This window comes from Rhipicephalus sanguineus, chromosome 1 (assembly GCF_013339695.2).
Source record: "Rhipicephalus sanguineus isolate Rsan-2018 chromosome 1, BIME_Rsan_1.4, whole genome shotgun sequence".
NCBI classification, from domain to species: Eukaryota; Metazoa; Arthropoda; class Arachnida; order Ixodida; family Ixodidae; genus Rhipicephalus; species Rhipicephalus sanguineus.
The window spans coordinates 163,058,179-163,064,874 of NC_051176.1; the positions used below are offsets into that span (position 1 = coordinate 163,058,179).

Below are 6,696 nucleotides of genomic sequence, written 5' to 3' on the forward strand. Positions count from 1 at the left end.
AAAATCGCTTACTATCAGTACAGTTCAGATCTTACAAATTATTTAACTCGCCTGATTCTTGGCCAATCCGCCGAAATGGGTGTGAGCCATTCGTAAAGGACAACAATATTGCACAGCAGAGAAAGTGCCAAGAACAACAAAGATAATGCTGAAGACGAATGTCATTGGCATAGTACAGGAGCAGTGTAGCGCTAAGCTCGCTTTTGAAGAAACGAGCTTAGCCTGGAGTGAATGTTCTAATTAATATTGCTCACGGAGTCGTCTTTGAAACTCAACAGTGAGCTCCGCCTACGCGTTCCCATCAGTCACATCGCCAGAACAAGCAATTCGCGAGCAAAAGAACGTTCATGGGAGGCGAAGACAACGAAGTGGCGACGACATGCAGCCGCAGGAGCGGTGTCGGCGTCCGCCTTGAAGCTCCCGTGCGGACAGCGCGGTCCCACGAAAGAGGAGCGACTTCATGGCTAAAGCTGACGACGACGACTCCAAGAACGTTGCCAAAGTGGCATCCGAACCCAACATGACGTACGTCCAGGAGAACGCCGAGCTGCGGGCACTCATCGACACGGTGAGCAGGTCGCGGCCGCCGGAAGGTGACCACAGTCGCATGCTGCTCGGCCAGTACGAGACTGCATTTCCCGAATTCAAGCGTCCCCCGCAGAGGTGAGTTCTCCGCGCTGCGAGTGTACGCTCACGGATAGTGATTGCTCGTCCGTATGCAGGGCACTGCATGCTCAAGTGATCCACACATGTGACAGGTTACATGACCTCACAGTAAACATACCGTGCCCGTAAGCTGTATGTTCCAAAGCAGGGAGCAGTTTTAAAATGTTGTCATGGGTATATTCTGGTCCCATAACCTTAACTATCATGATGTAGTTTTCGTTACGTAATTATATTTTATAGATACTTCAAGTTCATTCCATAAAAAAAAGGCAGACTCGCGTACGTAAGGCTCCCATGCCTGCATTATCAGAGTGAACTTGCAGCACTGACGCACATACTTGATGTGCACATGGTTAAAGAAAGCAATGGAAGTGTAGTGGTACTCGCGTTCACTGCACGGACATATGACGTGAGACAGGCAGGCACAATGGAGTTCGACGTCTTAGGAGAGAAAAATGACGAAAGCAGCTAACTTGAATGTTTTTCTTGAAGTCTGTGTAAACTTTCCGTGTGGCAGGTGATGACTTTTAAGCAGGACGTTGTCTTCTTTGACATGCAATGTGCAATATATCTCGTTCCACGCTTATTAAACGAACCGTTGTGATGTATACACTTGGCTAGCCTTCATGGAAAGCGCTAACTCGATTGAATTAAGGCTAAATACATTGAAACTGCTTCCGTTTTACAACGTACAATAGGAACCGGCAAAGAAAAGCAAAATTAATGTATTCCGAATTGTTCAGCTTTATCCCGCAGGCATATACCCTTGCCGGGAATTGAACCTGCAATGATGCAGTTAGAAGTGCCACGCCATAGTTGTCTATATACACTTTACGCACACGCATCGCAACTACGTGGTATTGTTGCGTCCGGAGGTCCGGGTGGTGTGGGTTGCGATGCCACCACGAAGAGGTAGGAGACCCTTGGCCTTGAGGCCTAACATTTAGGACCTTTCTCAAAAACGTACATCTCTGAATTTTGTACAAGACCGCATGAGCTTACAGAATTGTCGCATTCCCGAATGATCATTGGCATACGCGTTGTGCGAATAGAAATAGCGTATAGAAAGCGCCTCCATTTTTCCACGCACAGACTTCCTTCAACGCTGAGGCGGACACCAGGGGATCGCTCCTTGGACCTGGACGACGTAAACGAAGTGAAGATTGGCATCGAGAAGCGGCTCGAAGAAGAAACCATTGACAACGAGCATGCCTTCACGCGGAAAATTGACGACGAACAACGGAAGCGCATTGCCGAGAGTCAGTGTAAAAAATCCTCCTTCCAGGTTAGTGGTGTGCCACATTATGCAGTGCGGTGTGCGTCGCTTTTTAATATTTATAGGTCAGCAAAGAATCGCATTTACAGACAGTGTAACGGAGCATGAAGCTAGCAGGATTTCGCAGTTCATGCTTGGAGGCGGATGGGATATGATCGACGATAGATTGCTCACTACTAGCATGTCCTGCTGCGACAAATTCAGCGTTCACAGTATGCATGGTTAATACTTTTGAAAATATCCAGACCTTATTCGTCGGGTTATGACGAATGATATATTTCTGTTGCCACAGTTGCTTTGTGTGATAGTGTGAGGAGTTGAAAATTTCTTGCTTGACATTGTTTGGTTCTAACCTCTACAAGACCTTCTTTCTTAAGAAAACCTAAATGACGTCGTGTTTAAAGATGTATACTTCTTTTTATGCTTATTTACTGTGCTCAAGAGCAAAGTGCTTTGGCTATCCTTGTCATTCATTCCTATGTACTATAGTTGTTTGTGTAGGAAGTACCTATTTTTGTGTATGTACGTTTGTTCCACCCCTGTTATAGCCCAAATGGGGCTGACAGCATAATAAAATGAAGTGAAATGAAATGAAAGGCGACGAAAAATATGGAACGACCTAATACGTTTCTGGGAATGTACTTTCGGCTAAAAGCTTATTGTTGATAAGGCTTCTGCTTACTCTCACTTTGCACGAGACTGTTGATGAGAGCCTAGTAACCAATGCCGAAATTGTCAATAAAGGTATTTTCCTGGTCGCACAAGTTCGAATCTAACATGTTAAAAGATAGAACAAAATATGGCTCTTTTTACACTATTGAATTTGTTAATCACAGCCATCCAATGTCTTGCTCATGAAGGATGAATGTTGTGAATGTTAAGACCTACGCCAAAGTAATGCTCAAACTAACGACGAACAATGAGTTCTGCACTGCTGTAGAAAGCACTTAAGAGGACATTTCTGACCAAGTTTGTAATATTATTTTTATCTCTCGAATGTCTAAAGGAGATACTTGCATGTTCAGCTATTCAATAAGGGCTTCCTTCTCACTCTTTGTAGCGCTGCGAATTTATGTACATCGTAAAGAGGTGCTGAAAGTCAGGCCGTTTGAAGAAATCGAAAGAAAGCAACTTTTTCAACATAACGTATTTGAAAAGAAGTTGATCAGTTCTTTACCAGAAAATACGAGTAAATTTATCGTTCACTACTAATGAGCAAAGAGCAATCACTGCAATACCGTGACACCATACATTACTTATGTTGAAGACACTGCTTCTGCCAGGTATCATAAAAGTTTTGAACGAGTAATCCTTTCGCGACATCAGTGCGTACGCTGTGGAGTAGCTGCGTTTTCCTCCTGTCCATTTTCTGCGGGTTTCGTAGGCCGCTCGTGCTGCAGGGCCAAATGAAGATAAATTGGTCATCTATGAATGTAGGTGTTTCACTTTGGTCGGGCAAGGGTTGGCCGGCCGTATTATGAACGGGTATCCTCATCCTGGCTATGACACGCTGCAGGACAGTACGAACGTGCCAGGGACGGGTGCGGCGTTGCCACGCCTGCAGTTGGGCTCACTTCGGCGAGTAAAGATGACCAAGAAGCGCACCATCCAGGGCAAGACCACCATCAACCGGACCACGACACGCAAGGAAGAAGAGCGCAGCATGACGTCCCCCACGGGGGAGACCGACTGCCGCCGCAACGTGGACGAGTCGAGCACCACGGCCGAGAACGCCGAGACGCACGAAGAGGAGCTTGTCGAGACGTACGACGACGACGACGCCCCGCCGTAACAGACTGGGCACGCCGCGTTAAGAGGTGACCGGCATGGCGCCAACGGCACGGGAGGTGGTCGAGCGCGTGGACTCGTCCGACACGCTCACCATCGAGGGAAAGGGGGAGGCGGCGGTGCAACTTCAGTTTTATCCAGTAAAATAAAACTTCATAGTAAAACGTTATTTATGTGCGTAGGCGAGACGAATACATGATGTGGGTGCCGCAGTTAGCACCATTTCGCGCCTCTTCACTACTGCTTTTATTGAAGTACGCTCTCCCGTAGCAGTGACAAATAGCCCATGCGTGCGATGTTGGGCCGTGAGGGTGACGAAATGGAAGGGTATAAAGGGTCGCAACAGTGCGCTTCATCAACGTGTATATTGGCGTCGAAAACATCGATTTGTAGGATTAGCAAATTGTCATCAATTTTGGCATGCTTATAGTTGAGTCAACTAATGCATTTGGAGGAGCAATTTTTAAAAATTATAGCCTTACTGGTACCAAGATTGAAACAAATACTCCACATGAACCGGACTTAGTGGACTTTTATCTTTTCGTCGCAGATCTCGCGGTTCAAGACCACTGGCCCTTTTTGCAGAGGCTTGCGTTATATTGCAATGCCAGTTTTTATGGGTTATCCGACCCAAACATTAAGCGAGGCCAAACATAAGAACAGGGGCGGATTATCCAGGGTTCAAAGGGTTCAAATGAACCGGGCCCTCCGGTTTTAGGGGGCCCCCCAAGGGCCAGAAAAAATGGCCGACTTCGTTGTTTTGTTCGAAAAAGTTTAACCCTCCTGCTGGATTCCCGATAGAAACAGATTGTCTATTTCAATAATCAATATACATGCTTCTAAGAGGTTGTTCGTTGCATAACGTGCATAATCTTGAAGTCAGCTCACAGTTCTGCAGTCTGTGGTAAAAACCTTTTACTCGCCCAAGACCATGCTTCGTGTAGAGGGAAGGAGCTGATCCAGCGGATGGACACATAGAGCACCCTGACGAGGATTTTAGCAGCTACGGTCCGACACGCAATGCGAAGGCGCATAGAGAGTGGTTCCTGTTTGAAATATCGTTTAATGCGCTGAATGAAAATAACCGGTATGAAGCTGACGCATAGGTATGCTATAGTATGCTTTCATTATAGTGTAAACAACGTACCATGAAAAAATTCGGCAGATCCCACGTACCATGGGAGTCGATGTTATGCGAAGCATGCGGCGGGTAGGGGACGGTGGCGTAACTTTCTTTTACTGAGCGACACGCTACAAAATGACGCTAAAGATTTGTATAAATTTTATACACACACACACACACACACACACACACACACACACACACACACACACACACACACACACACACACACACACACACACACACACACACACACATATATATATATATATATATATATATATATATATATATATATATATATATATATATATATAATGTTGCAGAGCCGCATATGTGTTATATAACCAGTTGTTTACGGTTACGTATGCAACGTGGGTATTACCAACACCAGTAGCGGTAAGCTGATACGTAGTGCTTATGCCTGTCTCAAGAACGCACGCACGTTTCAGGAACCCGTGTACATGTGTGCAAGAAGTTCTTGACAGTTCTTGAACAAGGGCATCATCACCGTAATCAGTGAGCACCAGCAGCTTGGTCATTACTTGTTATAGTATCCGGTCGTGATCGTGGTGACGAGGGGTCCATGTGTAGTGAAGTATGTGGTATAGTAGAGCTGTTGGAATTCGTGGATGCCTCGGTCATTTCGTCGACAAATTGTCTGTCGACAGAGCTGGCGACATGTCGGAACCTGAAGCCAACCATCGCATTGGTGAGGTTCAGGCCGTCGAGGCTGGTAGGCCTGGATAGTGCTACGTAGACCAACATCAGTGGATGGTGTTTGTCGTGTTCGTAGACTACCTGGGTGTGTGTGGCCTACGTAGCCTAATCTACAAAGTGGCTGTCAATCAATCTGGCATCATCCTCGGTCAGCATGAGGCCATCGCCCAGCCTCGTAAGAAATGAAGAGGACACTGCGCCGTTCTGGTGGACGAAGTGCACTTTACGGTGTGGTGATGTGGATATCATATGTAACTCTCGTTAATGTATTCCTCCGGGGTCGAGCAATGCTTCAATATAGCTTGCTGAATCGTAGGAATACAAACGTAATGTTTATTAGACTGCTATAAAAGCGGAGCCGACACTGGAACTACAGACGTTAGTCTGATACGACGCCTGTATCGTAGGAGTACATATCGTAGGAGTATCATGTAGCGTTTATTGCTTTCTTGTAAAATTAGATAGCCAGCACCACAACCACAATTGACGTTGTACCGAATTACGCCTGCGTAGGCTGTTTTTTTTTCAAACCAGTTTATAGACCTGGCGTGGCTCAGTGGTAGAATACCTGATAGCCACGCAGAATTCTTGGGTTCGATTCTGCATGCTGGGATCCTAATTTTCATTCTTTCTATTCGTTGAGTCAATGCTGCCGACGTTGGTTTTCCTTAACGCTTTAGCATTTAAGTAACCAATGTCTGTTCTCGCCGTTCCTGGGTAGACATAAACTGTCAATCACCTGTGGCGCATACCCGTACACCGCGGCCCATGGTAAACGGGTATGTGCCACACGTGTCTAGTGGAAAGGGTTTGACGACGTACGCGACAGGATTTTAACGTTAGTCATGTCATGACCCGGCAATCATATTCGTCAAATCCTCTTACCCTCCCATGCAAATTTTGGTCTACACCAAGTTAAAGGGACCGACAACCGATTTTTCTCGACCCAGTTTTTTACGACGCGACAGGAAGCTTACCCTTCGTAGCGTTTGTAGCTGCAGTGGTTTACCCTAAAAGCACGTAGTTATTTTATAAGCAGTATTTTTCGATCTGAAAGGCTCCAAACACGCATGAAGGCTTGCTCCAGCAACGCTGAGAATTGATAGCGATGCCGCTAGCCCTT

At 46.1% G+C, this 6,696-nt stretch overlaps 1 protein-coding gene across 1 annotated transcript; it reads left to right on the forward strand.

The window, feature by feature from the left end:
• Positions 1 to 419: 419 nt before the first annotated feature.
• LOC119387205 (uncharacterized) lies at positions 420 to 3,954 on the forward strand. The gene is made up of 3 exons (XM_037654523.2): positions 420 to 663; positions 1,759 to 1,951; positions 3,459 to 3,954. Exons 1-3 carry the CDS (start codon positions 461 to 463, stop codon positions 3,732 to 3,734), a joined length of 672 nt encoding a protein of 223 aa, XP_037510451.1. The 5' UTR covers positions 420 to 460; the 3' UTR covers positions 3,735 to 3,954.
• Positions 3,955 to 6,696: the final 2,742 nt, after the last annotated feature.

What these genes read in the sequence shown, in the direction of transcription:
- LOC119387205 (XM_037654523.2), top strand. Translation starts at nt 461, where the DNA reads ATGGCTAAAGCTGACGACGACGACTCCAAGAACGTTGCCAAAGTGGCA. An exon ending in TTCAAGCGTCCCCCGCAGAG is followed by an intron (nt 664 to 1,758) that starts GTGAGTTCTCCG and finishes TTCCACGCACAG; the next exon opens with ACTTCCTTCAACGCTGAGGC. An exon ending in GTAAAAAATCCTCCTTCCAG is followed by an intron (nt 1,952 to 3,458) that starts GTTAGTGGTGTG and finishes GACACGCTGCAG; the next exon opens with GACAGTACGAACGTGCCAGG.